Here is a 27,619-nt window from a genome sequence, read left to right as displayed (position 1 = left end):
TGTTGCAGGCACAGTGTTCCAAGACTGCCTGCTTACTGGGCCCATATGGTGCCTCCTGCCAGCCGGACACCACCAGCTGCTCTTGGCCGGCCAGCCTTGGGTGACCGCTTTTCCTCTAGGTTCCAAAGAGTTCTCTCTGCAATTCTAGGGCCCATATGCCCTGGGACATGGGAGCTGGGGGGCCCAACCCTTTGAGAGAGAAGGCAGTGAAAAGTTGGAGGGAGGGGAGAGGGAGGGGAGAGGGGGGAAGGAAGGGAATTTTGACCACATTCCAGCTCCATCTGGGCCCCTTGCTAGGCATTGGGGATTCAGAAATGAATCAGAAAACCTTTCTGCCCTTGAAGGACCAGCATCAGGCAGAAGTGAGAAGAACGGAGACAGGCAACAGCCACATCTGCAGTGCAGACGGTGCGGGATAGTGGGGGCCCATGGAGAACCCTGACTGCTAGGCTGTGGACCTGGAAGGCCCCTCGGGGGAGGCGACCTTCACAGTGGGCTTACAGGACCAGGACTCAGCTCTTCCAACACCCGAACAACATCCTCTGGAAGAGATGCTATGTCCTTTTCCAGAAGAGGCTCAAAAAGGTGAGCTCATGATCACAAAAAGGACAGTGGGGTTCTAACCCTGGCGTCATACTCAGGGGGGCTGAGTGGGACCCTGGCCTCTGACTGTGGGAGCCCCTGGCTGAGTGCTTCCCTCTGGGCTCCCAGCTGTAAAGTGGCTCCATTGCTGACCCACCCAGGCAGCACCTTTGGCAAATGACGAAGGACAGAATGCCTGCAAAGGCACCTAGTTTAGACACAGAGGGGCACGTCCACTGGCCCCTATCCCGCTGGGACGAGCACAGCCATGTTCCTCCCAACACAGACAGGACTGCGGCTCAGGAACCTCTCCCGAAAGAACAGGCAGCATCTGCGATTGCACGGTGTGATGGGAAGGCCCAGGATCCCAGAGTGGGAATTCTAAAATCATGGAGCTAGAACATCAGTGCTTGAGGAATTTTAGAGTCTAGACTACCCTGGAAGTGCCTCCCAAGAAGTAGGGCAGGGTCTGGGTCAGGGTCATTGTTATAGTTCGGATCTAGAATGACCCCCCCCAAGGTTCATGTGTGGAAGGTTTGGGTCCCAGTGCAGCAACATTCAGAGGCGGTGCTTTGGAAAGTGTTTGGATCATGAGGGTTCTGACCTCATCAACAGATTTAGCCATTGGTGGGCTCCTAATTAGATAGATTATTAGGAGGTGGTAGAATGGTGGGAAGCAGGGCCTAGGTGGGGGAAGTAGGTCACTGGGGGAGAGTCCTGGCCCTTCCCTCACTCTCTTTAGCCTTCTTAGTTGCCATGAGGTGAACAGCTCAGCTCCAAGTGCTCCTAGCCAAGATGTTCCACCTTATCGAAGGCCCAGAGTGGCGGAGCCAAGTGGCTATGGACTGAGACCTTTGAAATCATGAATCAAAATATATCTTTTCTCCTTCAAGCTGATTTTCTCAGTTATTCCGTCACAGTGATGAAAAGATAACACAGTCAATAAACAGGCAGGCACCCACAGGTTGGAAGGAACCCTAGAGGTAGGATCACATTTCATTTTACAAATAAGAATAAGATCCAGAGGGGAAGACCTGCCTGGAGTCACGCAGCAAGTCCCTGTTGGGAGGTTAAGGCCTCTTTCCCCACACCTCAGGGATAACACCCCCAGCCACACGATCTCTGAGACTACCTTGGAATGGGCTTGTCAGGGGGCAGCTCAGGGTGCCAAGCAGGTACCTGAGAGTAGCCTGGTGCTACATGGATCAACCTTAGCGGTTGTGCTAAAGTCCACTTTCATGCTCCGCCCCCTTTCAGCAAATTTCTACTGCCTTCAAAGCCTCCCACTGCCCTGGACATCCCTTTCTCTTATTTCTGAATCTTTCACCGCTTGGACCTCGATTTCCTGATTTGTAAATGGTCTGCAAGCACTTTTCCGAAGCAGGGCTGTCTAGAACCCTAGGCCCTGGCCTCCCGCAGCGGGGGCGGTGGCTCTCCGACCCTCAGTCCGCTACGGGCGACTGGCAACAGGGAGAAAAGGTGGGCGTCTAGCTTTCAGCTCTGGTCTCAGAGGGGCCTTTGCCTGGCCGCCGCCGGAACCGCCCAGCCTAGGAGTCCCTAGCGTGGCCAGGTCCGGGCGGGGCGAGTCGGTATCGGGGCGTGTCCGTGGGCGTGTCTGTGGGCGTGCTCGACAGGCCCCGCCCCGCCCCTGGACGTCGCCGCGGAGCTCGCGCGGGGAGGGGGGAGGAGCGCGCCGACCGCGCGCCGCCTGGCCGGCGGAAAGTTTTTCCTGACGGAGTTTTGGCGGCGGCGGCGGCGGCCGGAGTGGGCCATGGACGCGCTCAAGTCCGCGGGGCGGGCGCTGATCCGGAGCCCCAGCGTGGCCAAGCAGAGCTGGGGGGGCGGCGGCCGGCACCGCAGTGAGTGTGTGCGCGCCCGCCGGGCCGGGCCGGGCCGGGGTCGGGCCGGGCGCTCGGGGCCTCCCGCGGGCGCCGGAGTCGGGCCAAGTTGGGGGAGAGGCGGGGCCTGCCCCGCGCTCGCGTCCCGTCGCGGCCTTCCCGGCCCTGCGGGGTTGGGGTCGCCCGGGGTCAGGTCGTGCTCCCTCTGTCCACCCCCGCTCAGTGCCGCGGGCAGGAGGGCGGAGCGGGAGAGGAGACCCAGCTCGGGGTCTCCAGGTGCAGCGGAGGGAGGCGCAGGTGGGCAGAAGAGGCCGTGGCGACCCCCGCGGCTCCCCACCCCGCCGCCCTGGGCTGCTAGCGGGAGGCCGGAGCTCAGCTCAGCGCCCGGGGGACGAGGGGCGCGCGCGAGCGCTGGGGAAGGTACCCCATCCCCGAGCCCGGGCTCCCCTGCGGGGAGCCCACCTGCCCCTCCGTTCTCCCCGAGTGCAGCCCACGGGGTCATCTTTGAACTCCCGGGCCTCAGGTGTGAGCCCCGGGTCGCAGGTACCTGCTTGTTGGGAGGCCGGCTTGGCGTGCCCGAGGAGGCCCCAGCCACGGGCGATCTAGACCCCTGCAGTCTCCCCCACAGCCGGGTCCAGGTGGCCAGGCTGGCGTCCGGGCTATTTTTGAAACCTGTTTTCTCTCGCACCTTCCCTCGGGGTCTAACGAAGTCCCTGGGCTCCCAGGCAAACGGCGGACGCGCCGCCACCTCTCCTTGGGGGAGTCTGGGAGGCGCCTCACCCAGGCCCCCCTTCCTGTCCCCTTGTCTCAGGTTACTCTCTGGGAGCCCGTCACCTGGCACCTTCCCCCGAGGCTTGGGAAATCTAGCCCAGGTCCCTCCTGTTTTGAGAGTTGTTTGCCCAGGTTCACGCAGGCCTTCCGGGCTGATGTGGAGCCAGATCGCAGGATTCCTGCACGCCCATCTCCCCACCTGCCACCCACCTAGGGCCACATCCTCTCCCCCACCAGGAAACAGCTACCCTTACCCCCTCCTTGCCTTTCAGGGCTCCACCAGGGGAGCCCGAGTTCCCTAGTCCCAGGAGCGCCAGCGTGTCTGGGCCTAGGGAGCCCGCCCTGCCCCTCCTCTTGCCCGCTCTGCTATTCCAGCTGTGGAGGCCTCCTAGCTCAGACTGGCATTGGGAACGTGGGCTGGGTCCTGCTGGCGGGGGTGGGGTCAGAGGCCCGTTAGGGCCAGGCCGGGCATGTACCATCTCCCACACTTACTGGCTCCCAGAATAGTCCTTTAAAAATTTTGTGGGAAGTGTTCAGACTTCTGAGAATGACTGTTCAGTGGAGGAACCCTGTTGGTTTTCTCTAGGGTGGGTGAGGCAGCCCCCAGGGGCAGTGGTTCAGAAGTGAGCCTGGAAGCACTACTGAATCTGGGGAGGGGAAGAAGTAGCCACTCTGGATGGTGGAAAAGTGTCTTTTCAGTGCTCCAATCAAGGCGAGCCTCAGTTTCCTAGTTTGCAAAATGGGGATAAAAATTTTTACCTTGCAAGGTGTTATAAGAAAATTGTTGCTCATAATGCTCCTTCCTGATAGGCAGTTTCCTTCTCCACCCCTTCCCCTTCCACCTGTCTGTGTTTACCTTCAACATGTTTCTTACTGTGATGGACCAAGTTGCGGGTGGCACTCAGAGCCTATTTATACCTTGAAGGAAAGCAGAGGAGCATCTCCCCCCACCCCAAGTTCAGAGCTCAGTCCTTGTTGTCTCTGTGTCTTCTGTACCCAGAATGAGCTTACCTGAAGCCCCACCTGTCCCTCATTATTATTATTATTATTATTATTATTATTATTATTATTTTGTGGTGCTGGGAATTGAACCAAGGTCTTTGATACTTGCAAGGCAAGCACTCTACCAACTGAGCTATATCCCCAGCCCTCTCCCTCATTATTAACTTTCAATTTCCTTATCTATAAATTGCAAATAAGAGAAGTATCTGCCTCAGTCTTTTTGTGGGGTTACATCAGTGTGTTTTACCCAGCACAGAGGAAGAGCTCAATAGATGGTAACTATTGCTTTTGTTACTGTGTTTTACAAAGCAATTTTTACTTCTTTTACCTCATTTGCTTCTGTGATCAAAGCTGGGGATTCTTATCATCAGACCCATTTGAGAGATAAAGAAACTGAGGGAAGTGGAGTCTCTGGCCCCAGGCATAGAGCTTCCAAGAGGCAGAACTCCAAATCTCCAGCCAGGATTTATCTATATGCTGGGATCTTACAAATGTGGTCTCTGGCCATGGGAGAACCCGGGGGCAGGTCCCATACCGGGTTGGGCTGGCAGCCCTTGAGGACAGTTGTGATCACAGGTTAGAGAGGGAAGCCATGGGGTGTGCTTGGGTTTGTGACTCAGCCAAGCCTTGGTCCTAGCCCTTGAGATCTGAGACCTGTGGCTGAGTTTTGAGGCCAGACTGAGGCCAGTGGAGTTAAAGTTAGGCCTGCCCCTCACCTCTCAAGGTCTTTACCTGGGGTTAGCATGGTCATTCTTTTGTTTGTAAAGAAACACAGAATGGCAGCAACTTGCCTGAGTCACACAGGAAAACCAGCATCCAAGGCTGTCTTGACCTGGAGAGGGTTCTCTCCCTCTTCCACGTGTGGCTTTTTTCCATCTCCTAGGGAACCATAAATATTTTATCTCAGTCCTTGGTCAAAGATTTTCCTTTCGTTCAGCTGCCTGGAAGGGTGGTTCACCCCGACCTCTCAGTATCCTTCTTTCCAAAGGTGCTGGGGTCATTTGACCCTTGGGCTCCTTTGTGTGTTGTGCTATCCTGTCAGGGAACCAAAAGAGCAAGGATAAATATGAGATGTGGGTTGCAGTAATACAAGTTCATGATGTAGGTGGGGGAGGGAGGCGCCATATGTATCTATGATAAGATAGTATAAATATGATGAATAATCTGCCAAACCGTAATCCCTGTTGAGCATTGACAAGCGTCAGGCACTGAGAGGCTATGGGGACCTGGAGACTGGTAGCGCTCACAGTCTGGTGGAGGAGGTAGAGAAAAGGACAGGGCTGCAGAGGGTGGCGATGCTATGGATAAAGGCAAAGTGGGCCACAGAAGCCACAGGACAGCTTTGCAGATCGAGTGGTGGTATCACTTGACTTGTAGAAATAGACACCAAGACAGGGGTCTGAGTGCATGTTCTTTATTTGAGAAGAGATCCCAGTAAACTGTGTTGGGACAGTTGAGAAGGGAAGGGTGTCCAAAACGTGGATATCATGAAGCAGATGACCACCGTGGGCCACTGGAGCTTAATCCCTCAGGGAACTCTGTTCCTTTTTTTTTTTTTTTTGGTACTGGGGATTGAACCTGGGGCACTTGACTACTGAGCTACATGTCCGGTCCTATTTTTTTATTTTGAGACAGGGTCTTGCTAAGTTACTGAGGCTGACTTTGAGTTTGTGATCCTCCTATGTCATTGGGATTAAAGACATGTACCACCATGCCTGCCACCATTTTCCCTTTGAGGGGCCCTGACCAGCCGTCATGGCAGGAGAGTTGCTGGGGATGGGAGACCTTAATTCCCCAGTGTGCAGGGGACTGACCTTCCACACCCAGTGAGCCCACAGGCAGTGTGGCAGGTGCTGGTGGACCAACATGCACAGAGGGCCCCTGACAGCATCGCCTCTCTGAGGAAGCGACTTGGATGATACCATGAATCCAAGAAGGGAGAATCTGGAATGCGCCTTCCAGGCACTGAGAGCAGCAAGTCCAGAGGACGGTTAGCTAGGGAATGGGACTCTGCTTTCACAAGTCTGGCGGCTGAGGGAAGGGCGTGAAGTTGGAAGGAGTCAGAGGTCATCCACTGCCCACTGAGGGTCACATGCTCCTTTCTAGCAGCCCTGCAGGGCCCCAGGCCCAGGCCCTGCTGAAGTGACCCTGAGTAGGGCCACTGCCTTGCCGGCAGGAGTGAGTGTGGATTTGAGTTCCAGTGCTGTCAACTCTGGGCACGGCCTCACTCCTCTGAGCTTTATCTGTGAAATGGAATTGCGGACATATCTTTGACACTTATAATATACTCTAAGTGGTCACGTACACATTAAAGCTCTTTGCACTTGACGTTGGTAGTGACAGTAGCTTGTACTCTGGTTCTTGATGTGTGCCAGACGGGTTGTCTTCATGATGACAGCCCCCGGGGAGGTAGTACTGTTGTCCCTATGTGAAGTGAAACAGCTCGGCGCGGAGGTTGAGTGGGGCAGAGCCTGCTTTTCTCTTACAGTGTGAGTCGCTATTTGGGAGTGGCAGCTGCCACAGTGATCATCATTAAAATCATAAGTCTCGCTAGCACTTCCACGTCTGAAAGCGTCTTCAGATGATGCTCCCAAAGGGCCAAGCATATTTGATGGGTAGAGACCCTAACCCAGAGAAGCAGCCACACTCCAGTCAGGGCAGGACTTGGGTCTCCTCCTGAGATGTTGTCACTCTGTGGCTTCCAGGCCTCTGCTTTGGCTGGGACTCTCATGTCCAGACACCATCCTGCTGGGTCTCCTGGGGCAGCAGAAGGGGCACTGGGAGCCCTGTCTATCCCTAACTCCTGGGTAGGGATCTTAATGAGGAACGAGCACATGGTCACAGCTGACGTTAGACTGGGCATATGGTCCGTACCAGCCAACTCTGGCAGCAGGTCATCTGTAAAATTGCACAGTTAAAATAGCATAGTCATTACCCACCACAGGGCCGAAAATAACGGGACCGGAACAGGACTCAGGCTTGTATTTGCCCAGGGCCTCTGGGAGCTCCCTGCAGAGTCCTGGGCTCCTTCTGAGAAGGAATATGTGGCCTTAGTGGGCTGGACGCTCTGACTAGATGCCATTTGAGGTGGCTGGTAAGCAGGACGGGGTGGTGGGACACCCCATGGATCTGTCTGAGCTGAGGCCCTGGTGCTGGTTGCTGAGGGTAAGATGTGGGCCGCAGAGATCTCTCACCTCATGAAGAGCCATGTGCACAGAGAGACAGGAGAGGAGCCAGGCCTCCCAGAGGAAAGGAGGTCATGCTGGGCCTGAGAGGACCAGTGACAGGGATGGGGACAGGCAAAGCAGGAGGAGACGGGACAGCACTGTCGCGCAGGGGCACCCCTGTCCACACCAGGTCCCGGGAAGGTGAATGTGGATGGCAGGTCCTTTAAAGGGAAAGAAAGCACAGCAGGGAACGGCTTGGCAGTGGGGGTGTGGCTGTGGAGGCTCACACTCGTGGAGGGGCGAGAGGGTGAGCAGCACCTGCCCTGGGGCCTGGCCCTGGCTGAGTGGGGTTTAGACCTTATTATCTCCATTTACTGTCTTATCCAAGGATCAAACTGCCCAGGCGCATGCCTGCGATCCCAGCCACCCAGGAGGCTGAGGCAGGAAGATCGCAGGTTTGAAGCCAGCCTTGGCAATTTAATGAGACTTGTCTCAAAATTAAAAATAAAAAGGGCTGGGGATGTGACTCAGTTGGTAGAGAACCCCTGAGTTCAATCCCTAGTACCCACCCCCAAATCACACACACACATGCAAAAGACAAAACAGCGGACAGCCCCTCCCTTAAGCCAGGAACTGTTGCTTCCCATTTTACAGATGAGAAAACTGAGCTTCAAGGAAGGTAATTAACTCAGGATCACTCCAACACAAAGCATCAGAACTGGAAGGGTAGGACTAACCACTTGGCTATGCTACCTCAAAGAAGGCTTCCTGGAAGAGCCTAGATGTGCAGGATTTGGATCAAGTGAAGGGAAAAGAAGAGCATTTTAGATAGAACTCAAGCAGAAGCTCAGAAATTGGAAAGTAGATGTTGCCTTATGAGGAAGAAGTTCTGCACAGTGGAGCTTCTGGGGTCTCTGTGTGTTGTGGGAAAAGAGACAGGAACAGTCATGTGGGGTTGGGTGTCATGATCTGGGGCCCCCCTGACTTGCTATATGGCTTCAAACGGGTCCCGCCCCTCTCTGGGCCTCAGTTGCATTATCTGTCAAGCAAGAGGTTGAGAGAGAGGGCCTGTGAGGTGGGGAGTAGCATCCACTGTACCAGGAGGTGGTGAATTATGGAAGGGTCAGTCCAGGAAGGGAGGAATGCAGAAAAATGGCAAGCATTTCAGAGGTCAAGGAGGACAGGGGAATGTTTTGACAGCAAAGAGATCACCAGTGACCTTGGCAAGCTTTGGCCCTTTGGAATGGAGGGATCGGAAGTGGCTTTGGAAAGGAGCCAGAAAAAGACTGAGCCACGGGAAATGGGAGAGTGGGGACACAAAAATAGGGGAGGAAGGATGTTTGCCTTAGGTCAGGAATGGATAATGAATGAACAAGGCCACCCCTGATTGATTGGTATCGCCTGCCTGGGGCCCTGTGTTTCGAAACTGAGGGAATCAAGCTGCAGTCAGTGAGCAGTGTCCACAAGGACACAGGCAGTGGGCCTGACAGCACTTCTTTTGTCGTCTCTAGGTGGTTCTCAGGTCCAAAGTGGTCTGGGTATCTTGGCCTGCAGAAAGGAAGGCTCCAGTGTTAGGAATACCCAATCCAGGTGGAGCAAATACCTCCGGCTCCAAGAATCTCTCCCTGACCCTCTGCTAGAGTTAAGGTAGCTGGCCTCATGGTTAGGTGGTCTGTCCAGTGGTCAGAGCTTGGCTTTTAGAGCAGGAGTCCTTGGAGCCTAAGTTTCCTTGTCTGTGAAATGGTAGTGAAAGAGCACCTGCTTGAAGAGTAGCTTTTTTTATATATGTATTTTGAGTTTGTACATGGACATGACACCTTTATTTTATGCGTTTATTTTTATGTGGTGCTGAGGATCGAGCCCAGTGCCTCACACGTGCGCTCTCCACTGAGCTGCGGCCCCAGCCCCTGGAGGGTAGCTTTTTATTATTCATCTTTATTAACGTGGTAGCTCTGATTCACCTCAGAGATGATGCTATTAGTCTTGGCTTCCTTAAGAGCAGGTCCTAAAATGTTCTGGGTCTCCCATTGCCTGATACGGGACCAGGGGATACGTCAAGAACTTTCTGCTGCTTTTTGGAGATCAAATGGGATAGGCTGGTGGAAGGGGCAGAGGATGGGTTCACTTTGGGCTTTAGGGTCATCTCAGTGAGGCCTCATGTTAGGGTAGAGGCACAGGAGTGAGAGCTGATGGGCAGTGCTTCGGGGCCAGAGCTGGGGATGAGGTCTTCCAGGTCATTCTTTTACTCAGCAAATGTGGAGCACCAGCTGCATGCCGGTTCTGAATCAGTCAGCAAATCCCTGCTCACCAGGACCTCAGGGGAGGGGTGACACTAGGTCCCGTGTGCCCTCCCCACCCCAGCGCACACGTGCATGCGCACACACTCTCTCAGATGAGCCTCCGAGGAGGACAATGGATTGCTCAACACAAATCCAGAGGAACATGGGTGCTTCTCCTGACTGTAGAGGAGGAGGGCAGGACAACCCTGGGACCTGACAGTGCTGGGACAGGTGCTAGGAGGGGCAGCAGGAGATAGACTGGGCAGGGGACCTGATGGTGCCCCTGGGCCCAGGATTCTACTCCCGACAGTACAGGAAGCCAAGAGCCAGGCTGAACCTTGTGGGAGACCCATGGCCCTGCCAGGGCTCAGCTGCCCTGGAGCCCCTGATGCCAGTACTAACCCTGCTTCCTGTGGCTGTGCATCAGTGCTGGCGAGGAAGGCCCAGGAGGAGGCAGGGAGGGCTAGCCTCTCCAGACCCTGTCCAGGGACTGGCCTAAGGAGGCTGACTGCCTCTCTGGTGGCCCTTGGAAGCCGGTTCCTGTCTGGATCCAGCTCTGTCCTTAACGAGGTTGTGTGTGAGGCCAAAGAGCAGCAGTAGAATGGGTACAGTCCCCATGACACACCTCCTCCAAGTGCAGCATCTCTAGGGGTGGTAGAGACAGACGGGCCGAGCAGGCAAGTGTGGCTGTGCGTTCATCCTGGGGCCAGGGGACCTTCCTCCCTGCTTCCTTGCTGTTGCTTCCCTGAGTGACGGTCATCGGGCCAGAGCTCCCTGAGGAACCCTGGGGATGGGCAAAGCCTCTGATGAGCGCTGCGGCTCCCTTGTGCCCCTCTGCCTCCTCAGGCTCTTTCCTGGGTGGGTGGGTGGGGCTCCTTCCACCTCTCCCTCCTGGTCTGTTTCCCCACCCGTGATCCCCTCAGCCCTCGTTTCCCCACCTTCCTGATGTTAGTCGTTGGTTGTGGTCAAGAGTTCTCAGAGGACCTTCCCGTGGAGCCTGCTCTGCCATTACTGTACCCAGAGGAGGGCATTGATATCCTTCTCAAAGGGGACGGGGACTTTCCTGAGACTAGCTGGGAGGGAGCAGGCAGCAAAGCTGCAACTTGAACTGGGTCTGCCAGGTTGGTGCCGTGTCTTCACTCCAGCGCTCTTGGCTGCTCTCTGCCGACCCCGTCCCTGAGCCTGGTCTGGATGGGCAGGCAGAGCGAGGCAGTGAGACTGGGCCACAGCAGCCAGCCGGGCACTCCCACCCTCTAGGGGTAGAGGGTGACTTGTCTTGTGCCCCTCCCGTCCTGCCTCCTGACTGTAGCCTGGCACGATGCCCGTGTCACTAAGGGTCCAGCAAGAGAGCGGTCTGACTTGCCCTTGGCAGAAGTTAGCTGGGTGCTCGCACACGTGGGCCCGAGAAGATCAGCGTGGCCCCTGCATGAGGATGGCACGCAAATTCGTGACGTGTTCCTTGGTTTTGACACTGCCTGTGACACCCACAGGGCTATCAGCGAGGTCTAGGTGGCATCAGGCTGTAAGATTTTGGCCAAAAGCATGGGCTCCATAAGTTAAAGCCGCCAGATGCAAAAGACCCCATGTGAGTTCATTTGCATGAAATATCTAGAAAAGGCACATCTTTAGACAGAAGGATTTGGCCCATAGGTCCCCAAAATCTTGAGGCAGAAAGTAGCCTGGGGCCTGCCTGCCACTGGGAGTGGAAGTACGTAAACAGGTGAAGGTACCTTATCAGGATGATGGAAATTTCTGGAGACCAGGTTGTGGTGATGGGTGCACAACTTATAAGTTCACTAAATATTGCCGAATTGTCCCCTTAAAACAGATGGATCTTATGGCATATGAATTGTGCTTTAATGATGTTTTTAAAAATATTTTTTAGTTTAGATGGACACAATACCTTTATTTATTTTTATTCGGTGCTGAGGATCAAGCCCAGTGCCTTACGTGTGCTAGGCAAGAGCTCTACCACAGAGCCACAACCCCAGCCCCAACAATAATGCTGTTTTTTAAAAGTAAAAGAATGGGCTTTTTCATTTTGGGGGGAGAAGTCAGCATTGAAGTTGAGTGTGGGCTTGGGACTTAGAAGTGTGACTCGATTCAGCTCTGGCACTGACTGGCTCTGTGGGCATGTGTGGCAGCCTGCCTGGGCCTGGCATCCTTGTCTGCAGTGGCCATGATAAAAGTCTGCTCGTGTACAAGATCGGGCTGGGGCTGTGGTTCAGTCATCCCGGAACCACCCCCAAAACAAATAAGGTCTGCTCCTGAGTTCTTGTCAGGGTTCGTGGGGCAGTTTGTGTAAAGCTTCTCATCAGGTGCTTGGTATGTTCTAGAAACTGTTATTTCTTCATCAGTAGTCAAAATAATGGCAGGGGCACCCCAGTGTTCCTTGCCAGTGTTCTGAGGGCTACCGTCCTGCCCAGAGCTTCCTGAGAACTGGACAGACACCCGGGAGACGCTGCTGGAGGGCATGCTCTTCAACCTCAAGTACCTGGGCATGACCCTGGTGGAGCGGCCCAAGGGCGAGGAGCTGTCGGCTGCAGCTGTCAAGAGGATCGTGGCCACTGTGAGTGTCCTGGGCAGGGGGCAGGCACCAAGCCAGGGCCAGCTTCTTCCCAGCTGCCCCTCGTCACTAGCTCATTACCTCAGTGTGGTGTCTGAGCCTGGCCCTGCCCTTGAGTCTCCTCGCTCAAGGAGCAAGTGACCTCACGTGGAGGGAATCCATTAGACTTGTGGGGTCAGGGTCAGTGTCCTCCTCTCCAGCCAGCATGTCTGTGGTCACTTCAGTCTCAACTCCCTAGCTTAGGCTCCTACCTGAGTTTTGGTGACTTCCCAGTGCTGGGGAGATGGGGAGGTTGCTGTCCCTTGCCTATGTGCCTAGTGTTCTGAGAGACAGTGTAGCCCACGAGGGATCAGATTACCCCCTCCCAGCTCCTGGCGAGTGTTGGCCCTTTAATCCACCTCCCTTAGTGACCTCGACCCTGAAGCTCAGGCCCTGGCAGGAGCGGTGGGTGGAGCAGTCCCCCGTCATCCTGCTGGGTGGCAATAGCCTTCCCAGCACAGTCTGGCATCCCTCCCAGCTGTGTGCCCTTGGAAAAGTCCCTTGCCCTATGAGTCCACCCACTCATAGTGTGCGGCGGGCCGCGGGTGCTAGTGAGCGGCAGCAGTCGTCCGCTTTTATTGCAGGAGGTGCTGGCACCTGCCTGAGCTGAGGCCTCACACAGGCCCTGCATGTGGGCCTTGGGGCTGGGCGTAACCTGCGAGGGGGTCCCACAGAAGCAGGCAGCTCCTCTAACCAGCCTCTGCCCTCCTTCCCCCTTCCCCAGGCCAAGGCCAGTGGGAAGAAGCTGCAGAAGGTGACTCTCAAGGTGTCACCCCGGGGCATTATCCTGACTGACAACCTCACCAATCAGCTCATTGAGAACGTGTCCATTTACAGGTACGCTCAGCATGGGGTGGCCTGTATCACTGCCTCTTGGGGTGGTGCGTTGAGTGTCCTAGGTGAGTCCAGGCTCTGCTGCTTTGTCAGGGTGGTAGTGGAGTCTTCCTTTCCTCATCTGTAAAATGGGATGGAAGCAGGTCCTACCTCACTGTGGTGTACAAGTGCTCCTGCATAGCACCCAGCTCACAGGGAGTGTTCCATTAAGTTGCAGTTGCTGCAGTCCTTTTTACCAGTTATATCACGCAGCTGAGGCCTGATCCGGCCTGGCCCCCTGTGCTCCCACCTCCAGCTGCACGTTGCTGAGTCAGGCCTGGAGCACACAGCTGCAGACTCACGGCCTCTTTCACCATAAATGTAGCTCAGCCCTGGGCATCTGGCTGGGCATTCCAGAGTCTCACACAGCCACAGTTTATAGATGTTCCCTCAGACTCCATTGTCCCAGGGAGACAGGGTTTAGCCCTTGGAGTCTCAGGCTACCTCCACTTCTCTCTTGGCTGGTTGCTTGTAGGATTTCAGAACTAAAGGTCCAATTCCATTTTACAGGTGGAGAAACTGAGGCTCAGAGAGTGAATGGCCTCACTCCAGTGAGGTAGTAGCTGAATGGGGACCAGGATACCCAGGCTGGAGCTTTGTCCAGCAGACCCCCATCTGCCAGGCTCCTTCCACGTCCTTGCTTTGTTTCTCGGCAGCTGGCTGAGCTGGCCGCAGCCTGAGCCAGCATGGGTGGGCACGTGGGTTGGGGGGCAGGGTTCAGAGTGTTGAGGAATGCCTTCTCTCACCTTGCCGATGCCACCTACCTGCCTTTCCAAGTACCTACTCTGCTGATGTCTGGGCCAGGTGAGGAATCTGACTAAGGCCCTGTCCTCCAGGATCTTCCAGCCTAGGAGGGAATGGAGGGGAGGAAATAGAAAATAGAGAGTTTGGGGGTAGCAGAAAAGGAAGGGCTTGCCTGGGGAAATCTGGGAATGCCTCTCAGGGGAAGTGGCACCCTGCTGGGGCTTGACGAATCAGGATCCAGCTGACTGATACCAAGGACCCAAGGCCACTGGGCAGGAGGCTAGATCCCCAGGAGTGAAGGCAGCTGGGACTGTGCGCCCCCTTCTGCCCACCCGGAGGCAGGCAGTGCTGTCATGGAGTGGTGCCTCTGAAGCACGAAGCTGGGACCTGTTGGCTCCTCCCCTAGTCACGATTCCTAGGATTGGAGGCAGTGGGGGATCCAGCAGAGGATGGCAGCAGGGCTGGGGAAGCAAGTGGGTGTTCCCTGTAGTGAGTTGCTGAGGCTCTCCACCCAGACCCACCAGGGAACCTGGTCAGGCTGTCTTCGCATACCCAACCCTAGTTCTAGGTCCCCGCCCTTGGCAACAGCTCCAGGAAGATTTGCTGCTTCTGATCCCAGCCACCCTGGGAGAGATGGGCCTGGAGTTCCTCTGATGACCAGGCAAGGGGAGGCCGAGTGAAGGGCAGAGTGAGCCGGGCAGTGTCCTGCTTCTCCTTCCACCAGTCAGAACAGACCTTTCAGGGGCACCTCTAGACTCCCACAAGGGAGTTCATGTCCCGGCTCTGCCACCAGCCTTGTGGCCCCAGACCTTTAGCCTCAGTTTTCTCATCTGAAAAGTGGAAATAGTAATAGGCCCTGTCACAGGGTAGCTCAGAACTAAGTGAGGCCGAATCTAGAAAGCTTGACCCACTGCCTGGTGTGCAGTTGGGCTTCAGGTATTACTATTTTAGGGTGTGACTCAACCAGTGAGCAAGGGGAAGGGGCTTCCTCCAGTCTCTACCCCCAGTTCCTCCTGCCTGGCCTGGGTCCCACCCCCACAGAAGGTTCAGGATGCCAGGCCTGGAGGCCAAGTCTGACTCTGCGGCCCCGCCTCGGATGGAGGGGGATGGTCGGCTCTTTGAACTCAGCACATCTGAGAGGTGGCCAGGCCCCATCAGGCTTGGTGACACTTCCCACTTGCCTTTCAGGATCTCCTACTGTACGGCAGACAAGATGCATGACAAGGTCTTCGCGTACATCGCACAGAGCCAGCACAGCGAGAATCTCGAGTGCCATGCCTTCCTCTGCACCAAGCGGAAAATGGTCAGTGGGGAGCTGGGGCTGCTCTTGGGAGGAGGCAAGACCCAAAGGGGACAGTCCCTTAAAAATGGACTGAATCCCCAGGAGTCTCAAGTGGCTCCTGAGAGCTGTTGGCACTGAGGAGGACTGCAGTCAGGCAGTGCCCAGCAGGTCAACCTGTTGTGCACAGTGACCACCTTCATCCCCAGGAAGTGACTGGGCCTCTTCCTCTCTGTAATGTGATTTGTTAGGTGTGAGATTATCGTGGCTCTCCTCTCAGGTCACTGCAGTCTGCAGGGTGCAGACCTTGTAGGCTTTGTCCCTGGAGTTGAGGTGAGAGGTCGGCACCAGGATGGAAGGCAGTGGAGCCCTGGGGACTGGACTTGCTGTGACCAGACACAGGAGGGAGGGGCTTTTCTGAACCTTCTACAGGCTCATTCCAGTGCTGGGCTTTGAGGTGTTTTCTTGTTTAATCCTCACCACACCTCTGCACCCGGAGACTATTGTGCTCACATTGTTTAAGATTTATAATGAAGCACCCTTGGAGGCCAGCTGTCTTGCTGAAGGTGACAGAACCAGCCAAGAGCAGAGGAGGGTTAGACCCACATCCCTCAGTGTAGCTGAGGGAGGGGCTGACCTCCCATTCCCAGGTCACCCCTGACCCATCTAGCTGGTGGGTGAATGAGAGATCTTGGTGTCTCAGGCATCTGTCTTGATTTGGGAACACAGCTGGAACAGGTCGGCCTTTGGCATTGATGCTTTTATTTCTGAGCCTGAGATCTAAGTATCTTCCTATAAAGATTCCCATATTTGTTGATTTAGGGTCAGCATCAGTTAACTCAGTCACTGCTTAGAGCCTGGTCCCCAAGCCTTGTGGCTCTCGGAGCCAAGGAGGCTCGTCCTCTCCCTTCCTGTATCGGCAGACACATGGAGGACATCCTGGTGGTAGGCCAGGCTTCCTGCTGCCCACCTGCTCTGAATACGTTCCCTACGATTGCTGTAACAAGTGACCACAAATTTAGTGGCTTAAAGCAAGACATATTTATTCTCTCTCAGTTCTCCAGGTCAGAGAAATCTGAGGTAAGTCAGCAGGTTGTGTTCTCCCAGAGAAAAATGGGGGACCCACTTCCTGGCCTTTTCTTTCTTCTAGAGGTCACCTGTGTTCCTTGGTTCATGGCCCTGTATTCCACCTTCAGGGTCTGTAGCAGGTCAACCTTCCAGTCTTGATTCTGTTGTCACATTGCTGTTTCTTTCTCTGGCTCTCCTGATCCCACTCAAGGTCCCTGTGTTGACACTGGGCCCACTAGGTAATCCAGGATAATCTCCACATCTCAAGGTCCTTGACTTAATCCCATCTGCAAAGCCCTTTTGCCATATATGGTAACATTCACAGGTTCCAGGGATTAGGACAGCGACATGTGTGGGGACCTGATTCAGCCTACCACCAAGAATCACGAAAGCGGCACATAGTAGGAGACAGATGAGAGGTCTCATCATGGCCGATGTGCTGTGTGGCCTTGGATGAGATCCTGCTCTTCTCTGGGCTGTTTTCTATCAGCAGAATGAGGAGATTACTTCGATGACTCTAGATGTTGTTTTTTTGTTTTTTGTTTTTTGTTTTCTTTTCTTTTTTTTGGTACTGGAGATTGAACCCAGAGGTGCTTCACCACTGAGCTACATCCACAGCCCTTTTTATGTTTTATTTTGAGACAGGGTCTTGCTGAGTTGCCCAGGCTGGTCTTGAACTCGGAATCCTCCTGCCTCAGCCTCCTGAATCTCTGGGATTAAGGCCTGTGTCACTGTGTTTGTTTTGGCCCCCTTGTTTCTTGTAGATTTTGTGTCACCGGGCACTTACCTGGGTCTCGTGACACTGCAGGCTCCTGAACTGTGGTGGCTTCTCCCGTGGCAGCTTTGTTCCTACTCTTGTGCTGTCTCTTATGAGGCCACAAGGACTTAAGATATAGGCTCCTTATGTCCTGTTGTCCGACATTTCCCCCCACGGACTGGAGCGCAGGCTGGGCTGGGCGGCAGGCCCACAGCCCCCGCTGCAGCAGTGGGCCACGGGGCGAGGGCCACTCCCAGGTGCAGGGGCTCCATCTTGCACGGGAGGTGGGCTAAGAAAGAAGGAGCTGGCCTAGCAGTTCAAAGGGAGGCCCGGCCTGGCTCAGAGCACTGCAGACAGGCCTGAAGGAAATCAGCTGCCCCCAGTCAGAAGGGCAGCTGCCGAGGAGGACAGAGAACCCGCCAGCAGAGTGCAGGGCTCCTGCTAGACACCCAGACCCTTCCATTCTCTCAGCATGTCCTGTCTGTGGTCAGGGCTGGCTGGCTGGACTGCGGCTTGTCCTTCTCCATTCTTTGCTTCCCTAGGGTCCTTCATTTTTCTGAGCCATAGCCGAGCCCCAGGTGATAGATGTACCCATTGCTCCAAGGCCTTTACTAGCCTTGGTTGCTGATGTGTGGATGGCCTTGTGACCTCGCCCTGTCTGGAAACCCAGATTCCCAAGACCTCACAGAATTCCTGAGGGGAGGCAGAAGAGAGGTGGCCCCTGAGCTGCTGCTGCTGTGTGGTGTGTCCTTCCCGGGCCACCCCCTGCTTGTGCAAACGGAAAGGTTTTTGTAGGAAGCATCTTCTGGAAATGCCCAGCTAGACCAGGGGAGGGAGGCCTGGGGGCTGTGCTGCCCCAGCATTGGCCTGGCTGGTGAGTGACCCAGGAAGTGCTGGGGCCCCTGGGCCCATGAAAGCCTGCAGGCAAGGGCTCAGCTTCAGTAACCAGAGGCTCAACTCCAGAGTGGGGGCTCTCAGATCTTCCTGGAGGTCAGGAAGGTGAGTGGCCCAGAGACAGGGACTTGGAAGAATGAGCAGTGCGTAGGAATTTGCCAGGCCAAGGTGGGCAGTGGTGGGAGGGAACACATGACAGCACCGGCTGCCACCTGCTGCCTCCCTGCATCTCCTTGCAAGAAGCTTGTAGAAGGGGTTCCTCCCTGGGTCACTCACCAGCCAGGCCAGAGCTGGGGCGGCACAGCCCCGCAGGCCTTCCTTCCCTGGTTCTGTTGGGCACGGCCACAAGAAGCTTCCTGCAAAAGCGTTTCCATCTGCCAGCAGGAGGTAGAAGTGCCCCTGAGGCCTGGGTTCAGAAGTGGAGGCGGGAGGAGCTCAGGGCCACTCCACAGGCCCAGGGACCAGATGCCCCCACTCTACCTCTGGGCAGAGGGTGGGGCTGCCTGCCTTCCTGGAGTGATCTTCATGCAAGGATCTCCTCTCTGAGGCAGCAGGCTGCTCAGGGAGCACAAGGCCCACTTGGTCTGAGTACCTGGCCCCCTCTGAGGGGTTAATAGCTTGGTCACTGGGAATAAGGCAGGGACGTGAAAACTGGGCAGAGGGAAAATTGGTCAGGTAATAAGACAGACCGGCAGTCAGGGGCACTCAGAGGAGGCCGGGCACCTGGGAGTAGGGGAACAAAGACTGTCCACAGCAGGCCTGAGCAGCGTGTCCATCTGAGGCTGGTCCTGGATCCTGCAGCCGCCCGGGGAGTGGAGCCACTCCCCACAGACCCCGCCGAGCCTGGGCCTCCAGTCACCTGCACGGATCTGCAGCTCTGGTTATATCTGGTTTAACTTACAGCTTGGGATGTCAGGGCAGAGTGGTGGGAATGTATGCAAATGAACAAGCAGATTTATGCAAAAACAGTATACTCTCGTGTCCCCAAGGTTCCTGCAGGCAAAAATATTGGTGTTTCCACGTCCCAGCCACACTGGGTGACCAGCCCTTGCTCTGGTGTATAGCGATCTGACTCGGGCTGGTAATTAGCCCATATTTTTAGTTCATGGGCAATTCTCAATGGTAACTGGGTCTATTAAACTTGATTCAGACGTGACAGCTTAAATTGTAAACAGCTGTGAAGAGTTTCATACTTAATTACCATATTTAAGTTTTGCCATAAAGCACCCGTACTTCCATCAAAAATGTAAATGACGGAGACATTCAAATGAGATTTTATACTTGGTGAAGTTTAATTGGCACAGATCAGTCAGCTTGTTTAGGGATTTTAAAATTTAAAAAAAAAAAAAAAGTTTTGAAGGCAGTAGCCACGGATTCATTTCTCAATTAAACCGAGTTGTCTGGTGGAAGGGAGGGAGTGTGGCAGAGGCTGGCTAGGTCTGAACTTGTGGTGCACTTGAGAGTCTGGTGCTTCCTTCTCTTGCTCAGGGATTTCAGCAGGAGGTGGGTGGTGGCAGGGGGCTCCGTAGGCCTGCCCCTCTGAGGTCTGTGATTCAGCCAGCCTGTTGCCACCTCTGAGGGGCGTGCTCTGGGGGAGGAGGTTCAGACTGACCCTTGCTGGTAGTGAGCACACAGGTCAGGGGACACAGGCTTGTGAGCTAGTGACACTTTGATATGTGATGACCACAGGTTGGTGGTGACATTTAAGTGGATTGGAATCCACGGATGGGTTCCCCAGAGGTGAGGGACTGAGTTTCGCCCCCATCCCTTACAGGTTGGTTACAGTAGAACTGAATGGTTTTGGTCCCTGACACTCACTGACATCTGGCTCCTGCCAGGAAGTTTGGAAGGCAGCGCCTGCCTTGCCAGGGCTCAGTTATCAACCCTGCTGAGCTGTCTGACCTCCACCCTGGCCGTGGCCTTCAGGCCTTGGCCAGTCCCTGCCAGCCCCAGCCTTCTGATCTCCAGTTCCCAGGGCTCAGTGTGTCAGGGGGGCTTCTCCAGGAAGTGAGCCTCAGCTCACTGACTTAGGGGACAAAAGAGTGGCAGGAATAGACCTTGCTGTGGGGGCAGCTGGAGCAGGGTGGGGGCTTCACTAGAGGTGGCGAGGATGGGACCTCAGCTGATCGCCTCAGGCCCAGGCTGCGTTGGTGACAGATGAAGAGCCAGACCGCAGCTGCTGCCCCAGGCATTCCAGAGCCAGGGATGGAGCCATCTGAGTGGCAAGGAGGGACTGGGGCACCTGGCCGGGAGTCCCCAGCCCTGTGCCTTGCTTGCTCTTCCCTAGCCGACACTGCGCCCCTCCCCACCTCACTTCCTGTTTTTCAGGCACAGGCTGTCACCCTCACAGTAGCCCAGGCCTTCAAAGTCGCCTTCGAGTTCTGGCAAGTGTCCAAGGAAGGTGAGTCTCTTCATGGGGGAGGGCAAGGGCCTACAGTCAGACCCACACTGACTCCCAGCCTCATCCTTGCCTAGCTGTGACTTTGAACAGGTTCCTTTACCTGAATCTCATTTTCCCCATCTGATGGGAGGGCAGTGGCCATCTCCCTCCCTCAGGGTGCTTGCAAGATGTCAGTGACCTCTTCAAGTTGTCCTTCCTCCTGACTGGAGGCCTAAAACTGCCCCCTGAGACTGGTCACAGCATGCCTCCTGCCCAGTGATTGCAGGAGACAGAAGACCAGGATCTGAGGCTCCTCGTGCTGTGCCTTGATCACACAGAGAAAGAAAAGAGGGAGAGAGCCGGCCAAGAGGGAGATGTCCCAGGGACCTGCTGCGACAGCACCCCGTCGCTGAGAAGCTGTGAGTCTTGAGCGGGGGAGGGGCCTTTCAGCCGCAGGTCGTGGGGCCTGTCTTCCACCCAGGGGCCATTCCCTCCAGGGCTGGGCAAATCTTGATATTTGATTTCGTTTTGTTGTTAAATTGATAATACGTGTTCACTATAGATAAATTAGAAAATGTAGGCAGGAAAACAGAATGCTGACTTTGGTGCATGTTTTTCTAGACATGCCCCTATGCAAATGATCATGCGTACACTCTCTACACCCACAATCTGTTGTGTGTTCTCTCTAAAAACTTCACTGCTGCAGGAGGATTGCAAGTTCAAAGCCAGCCCCAGCAACTTAGTGAGACCCTAAGCAACTCAGTAAGACCCTGTCTCAAAAAATAAAAAGGGCTGAGGATGTGGCTGGGTGGTTAAGTGCCTCTGAGTTCAATTCCTGGTATCAAAAAAGAAAAAGGGGAGGGCGGGAAACTACCCAACTTGACAACCGCTATGAAGCTACAAGTTTCAAGTTTCAGTCTCAGTCACCAGTGGAGACAGGGTCTCACTTTGTGGGCAGGTCCCACTCTCGGGGGAGGTGCTGGCAGGGTTCTGGGTGGTCTGGACAGGGCTGAGTCCAAGAAGGGATTCAGAAGGAAGTGACACGTCTCCTATTGATACCCCTGACGGACCTCCTCACAGGGGTCGCCACTGGGAACCTTCTGGACTTGGAAGAGACAACCAAGGCACCACTGTCCACGGTCAGCGCCAACACCACTAATGTGGACGAGGCACCACGGCCTCAAGCCTTGAGCAACAACAGTGTTGTCTGGGTGAGTGGCTGTGTGGCCTGGGGACCCCCATGGAGTCCACTGATCCTGGACCAGATCTCTGGATGAGTTTCAGGCAGCTCCAGGGTCCAGACATTGGCACTGTGACCTATGGGCTTCCAGAAGGACCAGACCCAGCCCAGCAGCACCCAGTCCCAGGGCAGGGGATGAACAATGTCCCCTTTGAACCTGGGGCTGCGTCCCCAGCAGGCCTAACTCCCAGCACAGCTGTCTCCCCACAATGCCCAGCCTCTTGGCCTGAGCGTCCACAGCTCTGCCCACCACAGGGCTAGCCAAAGGCTCCTTTGTTCTTGGTGTGGCGGAGTTTGTGCCTGCCACCCCTCCCTGTGCAGCCATCTGAATGAGGAGTCAAAGACTTGGGCTGTTGTCAGCGTGGCCCGGGTCCCTGGGACTCGGGGCAGGCCCCGACCTCTCTGAGGCTCAGCATTTCATCTCAGTGAGGAGGGTGACCTCTGCCACAGAATCTCCCAAGGGGCTGGATCGGGTTTTTTGTTGTTGTTGTTGTTTTGTTTTTAATTTCAACTTTGCATTTGGAAATAATTTCAGACTAACAAAAATAATACAAAGAATTCCTGTCGCCCGTTCATCCAGATTCTCCAGCTGTCACCATCTTGCATGACCACATTATACTGATAAAAATTGGAACGTTGACATTGATGTGACCCTTTTATGTAGCTCGCAGACTTCACCTCTCTCTGCCTGTCTGCTTCATGTCCCTTTTCTGGTCCAGGCTCCATTGCAGAGTTTCATGCTTCCTTTACTTGTATCTCTTTAATTATTAAAAATCTAGAACATTTAGAAACTTCAACAGTTCTCAAGTCCCTCTGACTGTTGGAGATACCTGGGTGTCCCTCAAATCTGTGGTGGCCTGAGGACCACCTTTGCTCCTTGCCCATCTGTGCTGGGCGGCCATGGAGGGACCACGCTCAGTGCTTCTCCACTGAGGCTGTGGGTTCCGTCATCCCGTGTGTTTGGCATTTAGGCTTCGGAAGTGAATGGAGGTCAGGAAGCCTGTTTCTCCAGCCTTTCCCTTTTTGGAAAGCTGTGCAAGTCATCCAGTTCCTCATTTTATGGAAGGAAAAGCTGAGTCTCGGGAGCCGTGACTTGCCCAGGTCTCACAGGCTGCTGGTGACAGTTGGGAATCGGTCCCTCCGTCTCACGTGCCTGGGGTGTGCCCTTTCTCCTACCCCACACCAGCTGCGGTCCACAGACTGAGGTGCTGGTGGTGGCAGGCAGCCCGAGCCTGTTCCTTCACCCCCTGTCCATCCCCAACCCCCGCCTCGTCCCACACGGGTCCCTAGTCCCTGCAGCTCACCAGAGCTGGGCCAAGCCCCTGCGTGAGCGCAGGCCTCCTGCTCAGAGTTCTTACCTCCTGCTTTGTCTCCCCAAGGAGCTGGACGATGGCCTGGATGAAGCATTTTCGAGGTAACATTGATTGCGTTCTTGTGCTGGGGACAGGGTTCCAGGGTTAGCCCTGCCTGCCTTTCCCTCCTGGGGCCTTGGTCGTGCCTGAGAACGTGAGCCACTCTGCCCCCCAGGGCGGGAGTCCCCTCCCTCCACTCGGCCATCGCCAGGGACAGGTTCCCCTCACTACCTGGGGGAACCCTTCCAGGTGGCCAGACATGTTAGAAAGCTGTCACTTAGGTCAGAAACTCCCAGTGGCTGCTCTGCCACCGTCTGAGCTGAACTAAACACACTGCCGCTCAGGCTGGTTCCTCTTCCCACGCTGGGCGCGAGCCTCCCCCTCCAGGGGCTGCTTACACACAAAACCAAGCCCTGGGAGGAGGGCGCCAGGCAGCCAGGAGGTAGTGCCCTGAGCCTGAGGCCGGTGGCCTTTCCCCACTTTCCCAGGGGCCACCTTGTCGCCATGGTACCTGCAGCAGGAGGACACAGTGCCAAGAGGCTGTGGTTGCGGGAGGCCTGGCTGCGCGTCTCCCCGGCACTGGGTCCCCCGTCAGTCACCCCTGCAGCACTCCCACCGCTGGGGTCTGTGGGTTGGGACAGCCCCAGCCTGGCACTCTTGCTCTCTGCTGCTCCTGGGGAAAAGCTCTAAGTCGAGCCCAGGCGGCTGCCCCATGTGGCCCTCATGGGGACGGGGACATTTTTACCACCTTTCTTGCTTCACTGGCTGATGACCACCCCTCATCTGAAGAAAAGTTTCCTTTTGCTTTTCCCAGACTATTCAAGTATCATGTGTCCTTTATTAAGCAATTTCAAAAACCAGGGATCTGAAAGCATCAGCGCGCTGTACCCCGGGCACACCTGGGTGTAGCTCAGCTGATCCCACAGCATTTGCCGTGGGCTCCCGCTCGCTCTCGACACCAGGGTGTCAGAAGCCTCTCTTAGGCTGTTAAAGCCACCAGAGTGCCTTCTGAGGACATGGGCTGTCCTGACTTGCCTCTCTCAGTTCTAGGTCTCCCTCTGTACGTAGGTTTAGAAACACGCTGCTGGGCCAGGTCACAGCCAAGGAGTGTTCTCGAGGTTGGGCCAGTTCCCGCTGGGCTGGCCGTCACTGCCTCCCTGTGCTGCCCTCTCCCTCTTCCTGGGCACTCCTGGTGAGGCCTGTGCTGTGCCCTGGCCCCTCTGGTGTGGGTGTGACTCCCGCCTGGCCTTCATTCAGTTTGATGCTCTAGGGACAGCCTTGCCATCTTCGTGCTGGTGGCCTCTTCCTCCTGGGCCTGTGCTGCTGGGTTGGACTGGCTCCTCAGGCCTTGCCAGCTCCTTGCCTGAGCGCTCAGCTCACGCGACTCTGCCTTCCAGGCTGGCACAGTCACGGACGAACCCTCAGGTCCTGGACACTGGACTGTCGGTGCAAGACATCCATTACGCCCAGAGCCTCTCTCCCGTCGACTGGGACAAGCCTGACAGCAGCGGCACTGAGCAGGAGGATCTCTTCAGCTTCTGAGGGCCTGGGGCCCGAGGGACACGACCAGCCTTGACGTGACAGACCAAAGCCACCCATGGCAGGGGATCCAGCTCCAGGACCTGCTAGCTGCCTCTTCCCCGCCCACAGCACTGTCGCCTGCTGATCAAAACTGCAGCCAGTCAACCAGGGAAGAGGTTTTTAACCTGCTCCTTCTCTAGAACTGAAAGATGCCGTGAATATTTATTCAGTGACTCCTGGTTTATGCTCAGAGGCAGTTTCCCATCAGGCATGTTGCAAGCGCAGTGCTGTGACTTCCTGCTCTCTCTTGAGCCAGCTCTGCTCCAGCTGTGGGTGTCAGGACAGTGACCAAAGCATTTCATGTCCCTGGATTTCCCTGGGGACATCCCCTCTCCTGGCTGAAAGTGGTGGAACTCTGCCACCTTTTGCGAGCAGGAACTCGCAGCACTGGGCCCTCAAGCTCCTCTTACTCAGGTCCCAGTGGGCCAACCCCGGACCCTGGACCCAGGCACTCAGAGGGGCAGCCCCTGACCAAAGACAGCCCACGCTTGCACTTTAAAGCACACCCAGCAGGTGCGGCCCCAGGGGCTCCTCAGTGGTGCTGATTGGACAGAGCTCTTTCTGCCCTTCCTCCTCCTTGAGGAGGGGCCCAGGATCCCTGTGGATGGTCCCCCACCAGTGCTTGGACCATGGACCTGGCTGCCCAGACTCGCAGTATACTGTGACTATGGGGACTGCCTGCGCAGCCCCCCGGGCCTCATCCCTGCCTTTGCCCTCCCAGATGAGGCTGCTCCAGCTTCCTGTTGTGTCTGTGTGAGTGTCCCTGCCTCTCCATGCGGTCCGGGGTGACTTGTGAAACCCAACACCTACATTCACATAGGAATGTTTTAAGACCATTCTACAGATGAGGAAACTGAGGCCACATGTGGAGGGGCTGGTGTGGGGAGTGGGACCCAGATTTGATGCCAAAGCTGCTTCCTCTACCGCCACCTCTGGCAACTCGCACCTCCTTTTTCTTGAGCTTTGTTGTTCTCCCAGGAACCAAAAAACCCCAGCTATTTTCTGACCAAAATGTGTTTCATAACAAACCATCTGGTGCCTTTTCACTCGGAGCTGGCACGAGCCTCATGCCCTGCTCTCTGTCTCACTGTCGATTTCCGGGAAGATGCAAGTGTTTGAAGTCTGATGATTCTGAGAGTGAAACAAATCAGACTCTGTACACATCCCGCTGTTCTCTTTCCTGACGCTGCGGCCTAGTTGGGACGCAGCAGCAGCAAGCTGTCTTTTAGAGTTTCCCTTTCCTTCCGGGCCCTGCCTGCAGGCTCCAGCACCCTGAAGCCCAGCCTAGCCTCAAGCATCTTTTCCATCCCAGCGGGCCTCCTGGTGACTGGGCTTGCCTGCAGGCAGGGTTCAAGAACCCCAGGAAACACAGCATTTCGGAGGGAGTCTCTAAGTGGGCCTCTGAATCAGAACATGTGCCTGGGGGAGGGGACTTCTAGGGTCTGCATCAGAATAAGGGTTCCTTCCCTTCCCTTCCGTTCCCTGCCCAGCCGGCCCCTCTTCTCTCCCTTGGCCTCCTTCATAATGGCCTCTGTTTGTCAGAAGGCAGCACGGGTGGGGCAGGACACAGGCTGTCCTTGGCACAGGGGCCAGGGGTCCTGCTGGGCTGCACGGTGGCCTTTGTCTCCTGCTGACCAGCGTCGGCGTGCTTCCGTGCACTGCCGCCAAGTCTTGTGCTTTGCTCTGTGAAGCTGTAAAGGAAGTTCTAATGAGAAAAAAACAGTAATAAATACTCTCTTGAAATACAAGCAGTGCTTCGATGGAGCCGCCTGGTGACCACAGTGCTCCTCCAGTGGCTCTTGCCCTTTGGCGATGGGAGCAGCAGTGGCCACAGACCTGGGCAGGTGCACACCCAGAAGCAGCACCCAGAGTAAGGAATGGTGGCCTTAGGGTCCCCTGTTGAAGGTCCAGTGGCGCCTCCTTTTCGCCTTGCAGATGGGCATGTGCAATGCGGTCGCCTCTGGGTGACTCATCGAGGCCTCGCCAGTGATCCAGTGTGTCAGCACTGAGGAGGTTGCTAAAGGCCAGGGTTGGGTCCTGGGTCAAGGTCTGTGAACCCTGAAGTGTGTACGAAACATGCACTCCCCGTGTTCCTGGGAAGAAATCCGTCGTCTCCATCTCGTTCTCCAGTGGCGCACAGCACACGTTCATTTGCTGCACATCGGTGTCTGCTCGGTGCTGGGGCCTTGGTCAGGCAGGAACCACAAGAGCCCAGAAAGTGTGGCTTTGTGTGATGGAGACAGTAGGGAGTGTGTGAGTGACTTGGGAGATCCCTGCCACTAGGGACTGTAACCGCCTCTCTCCTTGAGCCTTGGTTTCCCCATGAGTGAACAGGGTATGGCCATCTCCCCGGTCTCCCTCCCTGGTTCTGCGAGACTGTGGTGACCGCTGCATCGCCTGTAGCATGTGTACTTGGTTCACAGGTTATCGCAGAGCAAAATGCAGTTTGGACCAAACATGCTTAAGAAAGCTTGATGACAGTGACCAGTGTTATCGGGGCGCCCACTGTGTGCCAAGGGCTATGTGAGCTCCTGACAGCTCATGGGGCGGGGCGGTGTTGAGCCCAGATGCTACTAATTCTCTACTGCCAAGGGCACCAGGGTTCAGAGAGGAAGGCAGTCATGTCCCGAGTGGCAGGGCACTCACATCCGTGTCCTCCTCACCTGGCCTCCCAGGGGACTTCTGTGGTCACACCACTCACAGCATCCTGTCCAGCTCACAGTGACCATCAGAGCAAAGCCACACTCCTCGGGTTCTTTCAGCCACTGTGCGGGGGCTGCCCAGGCCTGGCCCCTTGCAGCTGCTTGTGGGGGACTCCGAGCATTTATCTCTTCAAATGTTGATATTTAAAACATCTGGGACCCAGAGACAGGGCCTCTGATGGCCGCCATTGGGCAGACTCCCCATGAATTCTGAGTGGATCATAGATGACTAAGAAATTCTCTCCTTTCTTCTTTCCCCTATAATCTGAAAAGACATCCAACAAGTTCATCTTTCTGTTTAAATTTGGCCAATGTCTTTTGTCTCTGGATGTCTCAAGTTATGAATCCTGAGCAACCGCCACACACCCTTCCATGCATAGCAGATGAAGAGAACAGTCGCCTTTCAGATTTGATGTGACCTTCAGCTTCACTGGTTGATGTTGGGTCTTCTCTCCAGGAGGAGAAACCATCCCAATTAAGCCTCGGAGGGATTTTCTACAAACCC

At 55.5% G+C, this 27,619-nt stretch overlaps 1 protein-coding gene and 1 pseudogene across 5 annotated transcripts; both read left to right on the top strand.

Moving 5' to 3' along the window:
* The first annotated feature begins 387 nt into the window (after positions 1 to 387).
* Ldlrap1 (low density lipoprotein receptor adaptor protein 1) lies at positions 388 to 27,375 on the top strand. 5 transcript variants are annotated; one of them, XM_047549903.1, is made up of 9 exons: positions 388 to 585; positions 12,066 to 12,208; positions 12,969 to 13,081; positions 15,050 to 15,164; positions 20,188 to 20,260; positions 20,578 to 20,658; positions 21,320 to 21,450; positions 22,859 to 22,893; positions 24,229 to 27,375. In XM_047549903.1, exons 1-9 carry the CDS (start codon positions 552 to 554, stop codon positions 24,371 to 24,373), a joined length of 870 nt encoding a protein of 289 aa, XP_047405859.1. In that variant the 5' UTR covers positions 388 to 551; the 3' UTR covers positions 24,374 to 27,375. The 5 variants fall into 5 exon arrangements, with proteins under 5 accessions (XP_047405859.1, XP_047405869.1, XP_047405877.1 ...); XM_047549894.1 differs by lacking the exon at positions 388 to 585 and adding an exon at positions 2,251 to 2,441 and having other exon boundaries at positions 24,229 to 27,374; XM_047549931.1 differs by lacking the exon at positions 388 to 585 and adding an exon at positions 2,305 to 2,441 and having other exon boundaries at positions 11,997 to 12,208; positions 24,229 to 27,374.
* Positions 11,041 to 11,106, top strand: LOC124968540 (uncharacterized; annotated as a pseudogene).
* Positions 27,376 to 27,619: the final 244 nt, after the last annotated feature.

Source organism: Sciurus carolinensis, chromosome 1, assembly GCF_902686445.1.
Source record: "Sciurus carolinensis chromosome 1, mSciCar1.2, whole genome shotgun sequence".
In the NCBI taxonomy this organism is placed as follows: Eukaryota; Metazoa; Chordata; class Mammalia; order Rodentia; family Sciuridae; genus Sciurus; species Sciurus carolinensis.
This window is presented reverse-complemented; position numbering and strand designations above follow the sequence as displayed.

What these genes read in the sequence shown, in the direction of transcription:
- Ldlrap1 (XM_047549894.1), top strand. Translation starts at nt 2,354, where the DNA reads ATGGACGCGCTCAAGTCCGCGGGGCGGGCGCTGATCCGGAGCCCCAGC. An exon ending in GAGAACGTGTCCATTTACAG is followed by an intron (nt 13,082 to 15,049) that starts GTACGCTCAGCA and finishes CTTGCCTTTCAG; the next exon opens with GATCTCCTACTGTACGGCAG. An exon ending in CTGGCAAGTGTCCAAGGAAG is followed by an intron (nt 20,261 to 20,577) that starts GTGAGTCTCTTC and finishes TTGATCACACAG; the next exon opens with AGAAAGAAAAGAGGGAGAGA.